Here is a 4,451-nt window from a genome sequence, read left to right as displayed (position 1 = left end):
TGGCTCTACACAGGCCACAGTGCCAGAGGGCATGGGAAGCGGGGGGCGAGGAGCCAGTTACCAAGCAAACTAACACGTCATTAATACGTGAAGTTTAGACACTTTGTGTCAAAAATGGATCAACTTAGGTTTTACACCAAAAAAAAAGGGCGAGGGGCTAAGCTTCGGCTCTCACAAGTTTATTTTATGTAAAACAGCTCATTGGCTGAGGATACTGGCTAGAAGAAAACGTCTTCGTGAAAAGCATCGGACGTCACTAAATCGCAAGGAAAAGGCGCACGGCAGCCCCGCTTTATCACGAGCACAGATGCGAGCAAGTAAGACCCGTGAGTCAGGCAGAAGACAGCTGTCTCGTCCGGCCTGTCCCTTGTCAGCAGGGGACGAGGCTTCCCTCCGGCTCCACCACGCCCTGTGAACACGACCCTGCTGGGCCTCGGGGGTGCGCTTCGGGGGGGGGGGCAAAACCCGTTCCGCCCTCACTGCTCTGAAGCGCCGAGCACGCCGCCAGCACGGAGCGCGTGCTCACGGAGGGACCGATTCAGTGCGCCGGCCTGTCCGAGTCTGCACGTCTGAATGCACTTTGAAACAAAGAGCATAAAGCTGTGACGAAGGTCTGGTGACGACCTGTGTTCTGCTTTCTAGGAGCGGTTTGAACCAGAAAGGCCGGCAGCTGGCACCCGGGGACAGAGTGCCCCTTGCCTCCCTGCCCCCCACTGGCGCAGTGCGCGGCCGCCACGGGCTACAAGGGCCTGGTGCCCGGTCAGCTGCGCCCCACGAACGCCACGCGTGCCACCCACCTGTACAGGGTTTTGTCGTGTTCGCTGAACTGATTCTGAGCGGACTTGGGACCAGTGACGGGAGCACCTGGAGGTTTAGACGGTATCTCTGGAGGCTGCAAGAAATCAGACAAAGATGCCGCGGGAACAATCACACGCCGGGCTCCGTGGGCCTGGCGGGGCCGCGAAGCGCGGAACGTGCCGCGCCCAGGCGGGAAGGGCGGGGCCGCGCGCTCACCTTGAAGCCGGCGGTGTGGTTCTCGTCCTTCTTGCTGTCCAACGACGCCGACCTTTTGTTTTCAAACATCTTCACCCTCGTGAGCACAGACTGCGGCTTCATGGCCGGGTCCTCCTCTTCCTCAGGTGCGGTCGGGGGTGGCGGCAGCGGCTTGGTACTGGCGGGCAGACCTTCCGGCTTCTGCTGAGACACAGCTACGAGCGGCGGCACGATCGCGGCGGCGTGGAGCGGCTCGGGGGGCCCTGCCGCGGGGCCGAAGGCCTGGGCCGGGACCTGCTCGTAACTGCGCACGTACTGGTCGTAATACTGCTTGGGCTCGGACGCCCGAGGGCCCGCCGAGGCGTAGGGCTGCGCCTCTGCCCGGTATCTGTGGTGCAGGTCGTACCCCGGAGCTGGGGGCTCCTCGTGTCGTAGGGTGGAGGTCCTCGGTGGCTGGTCGTAGCGCGGCCGGCTGTCGTAGGACAGAGGGGCTGGCTCCTCAAACCGGGGGAAGTACCCTCGCTCCGAGGGCTCGTCGGGGTGCTGCCTGGCGTCGAGGTCTCGCGGGGGCTGACTCTCGAAGGCTGGCCGGGGCGGCGGGGGCTGCCTGTCGTCGTGGTATACCCAGCGCTCCTCGTAGGCAGGGACGTGGTCCTCGTAGGCGGGGACACGCTCCTCGTAGCGCAGGCGCGGGCCCAGGCTCTGGGAAAGCTGGTCCGCACAGCCCGAGGAGTCGTATCTGTACGGCGGCTGCTCCAGGCCCCGGGCGGCCTGCTCGGCCACGTGCTGGGGGGCGGCGTCATAGCTCACACGGGGCCCCTTGTCTGGCCTCTGCCCGGCGTGGCCGCCGGCCGGCTGCTTCAGAACGAGGGTCTGCCTCGTCAGGTCCTCGGGACAGGGGTCCTTCCTGTACACCTGTACGAGAAGTCACGGTGAGAACGTGGGGCTTGCTTTAGGTTCTAGTCGGCTGTAACAGACAAAACTGACGTACTATGAAAACGTCTGTTCTACCATTCATCACTAGAGACAGCCAGTTTAAGCGACAGCTCGCAATTTATAATGGGAGTAGGAGCTTTTACGTTCTAGCGTGTGCTAAATTAAAACTGAGTTAAAAGTAATTATTAAATTTAGTAGAGAACTAACGCACTGAACTACTGATTCCACTCAATTTGGACACTGAAAATAAAAATCATTAAAATTTATGGACACCGTGATTTCTAAAACATAAAAATATTTCGTGATGGGGCTCTACTACATAGTAAGGAATTCTGGAAAATACTGAAAACCAAAACCAAAAATAAAAATATCAAGCACAAATCCCAATGAAAAGGACTGTTCTCAAATGACCAGATGCCCCTGGAAGCCATGCAAGCCACAGAGCCGCACGACCTGTAGCGACCCAGAAGCGCTACGGTGCGCACGCCCACAGCCACGAAGCGCGGGGACGCCAAGGGGGAGCCACTGGTCACGTGCCGGACCGAGGGGCAGCGGAGAGCACGGGAACCTGTGGTGGGGCCGCATGCGACAGGGGCGCCCCTGGATCGCTTAGCGTTACGTGAGCTGCCTCAGCACGTGGCGTTCGTACAGAGTCAGCTTGCGCTGAGTGAGCGGGGGCAGGCGCGGGGGGCGGGGGCGGGTGCGGCCTCCCCCCCGCAGTGTGACGGCAGTGAAATCTACACTGTGACCAGCGGTGGAGGCTGACGGTGCTGGGTGTGTTTCGGGCAAAAGGTAAGGGGCTGGACACGAGGCTTCCGCCTTCCGTGAAGCGTTTAGAACGCGCTAAGTGCGGTGCTTCCTGTTCACCGCTGGCCTCCCACCGCCGTGTGCGTGGTTGGCAGGCGTGCACTCTAAGCGTGAACACCAACCCTGTGACTTCAGGCCCTACGAGCAAACGAAAGCACAGCACGCCTGCGCGAGATGAGCACGCGAGGCCTAGAACGAAGTCTTGGTATCCTCAACGTGAAATTAAAAATTAACTCTTAACCTGGAGAAAGGACAGAACACATTTAACTCCATCAGCACATTCTGCGACACTGGACGAGGCACCTCTGACTGCGAAGCGCCGCTGCTGGCTGCTTACCTGTTGAGAGGCTGTTTTAAGTCCGGGGGAGTCTACTCTATGGGCTGGCTGTGGCTGCGCCTGTGGTGGGTAAGGAGGGTGTGTCTGGCTCTCGTGGTGCATCCCAGAGGAGTCCTCTGTCACGGGCTCAGAGGACCGTGTAATGGCAGACTCCGGTGGAGTCCCAACCTCATCGTTAAGAGTTTCGTCTAGTTCTTGATCAGTGTAGGCCCCGCCTTCTGTATCTGTGTCTTCATAGTCAGAAGTGTGTCTACTGTCCGTGCTATACATTGAGTATTCACTACCTGGGGCTGACAGGTAGGACAGACGATCGTCATGCAAATCAAGGTCATCACTTGTAGCACCGTCCGCCTGGGTCAAATAAAAGTAAATTAAAGATTTATTCAGTAGTTCTTTAAGAGATGGCCTTCATTTAAAAGGGGAGAGCGCAAAGGGTATTTTCCTTTGAAGAAATCACATCTATTTCTCGAAACCTCTGGTGAGGAAAGGCCAAGCACACATGCAGACACACGGAGCACCCTGTGAGATGCGACGGGCTTGGGTGACGAGGACGCTGGCCGGTCAGGCCCACGCTGGGCCCGGCCCCGGCCCCAGAAGACAGTGAAGGGACCCTGGCACCCCTTGGGTTCGACACCTAGCCAGTCGCTAGCCGGTCGGCGCGAAGCAAGGTGAGGAGGGAGAAGGCCACCAGACCAAGCCCAGGACACGGGGACAGTGAGAGCAGCGCGCGCGCGAACCACCCCGGAAACCAACGCCACGGGCCAGGCTGAGTGAGCGCGCATGCGCGGACGTGACAGACACGGCTTCTTAAAAAGGTTGGCGCTCGGCCCAAAGGCTTCCGTAAAACACAAGGGAGAAGCAGCACCCGAGTGCGGGCTGCCTCCTTAACTCGGGGGCGTCCTCCCTCGTTTCCGCCGACGGCGAGGGGGAAGGGCGGCCCCGCGTCCCTCACGGGGCTGGGATCTGCGGGCATGAACGGCCTGTGTCGCCTGGCAGCGGACCAGGAAGGCACGAGGAGCCTCTCACGGAAAAGGCGCGGCCGCTGGTCACCACTGAAACCCGTGTCTGGGTTCAACAGGGCGGTCTGACGGGGGAGCCTGGGCTCCGGGCCCCGTGAGGCACGAAAGCTGGGGGACCTGGCATCCGGATGCAGTCGCCGCCCCGCTCCGGCGGGGGCTGGGGCATGGACTCTTGCCCGAGCTGCCTGGGCGGAGCTGGCACTGGGGGGGCCGACGCCGCCGAGTGCGCCTTCCTGACACGGAAGCCCAGGCCGTGCCCGGTCTTGGTGGCCCTGGTGTCCCACAGGGCGCCTGTGGGGTGCGGGACAGTGAGCCCCAGGGCTCGGCCCCCGTTACAGCACCGTCTACCCACCCGAATG

The 4,451-nt window shown here is 60.7% G+C and overlaps 1 protein-coding gene across 1 annotated transcript in view; it reads right to left on the bottom strand.

Moving 5' to 3' along the window:
- TJP1 (tight junction protein 1) overlaps positions 1 to 4,451 on the bottom strand; it is a 51,406-nt gene that overhangs the window by 11,532 nt on the left and 35,423 nt on the right. Inside the window, exons 17-19 of the mRNA XM_023526025.1 lie at positions 3,074 to 3,424; positions 1,015 to 1,908; positions 780 to 892 (exon numbers count right to left, since the gene is read on the bottom strand). Of these exons, the coding sequence (XP_023381793.1) occupies positions 780 to 892; positions 1,015 to 1,908; positions 3,074 to 3,424 (1,358 nt within the window). The remainder of the gene's footprint in view (positions 1 to 779; positions 893 to 1,014; positions 1,909 to 3,073; positions 3,425 to 4,451) is intronic.

Source organism: Pteropus vampyrus, unplaced genomic scaffold (assembly GCF_000151845.1).
Source record: "Pteropus vampyrus isolate Shadow unplaced genomic scaffold, Pvam_2.0 Scaffold676, whole genome shotgun sequence".
In the NCBI taxonomy this organism is placed as follows: domain Eukaryota; kingdom Metazoa; phylum Chordata; class Mammalia; order Chiroptera; family Pteropodidae; genus Pteropus; species Pteropus vampyrus.
This window is presented reverse-complemented; position numbering and strand designations above follow the sequence as displayed.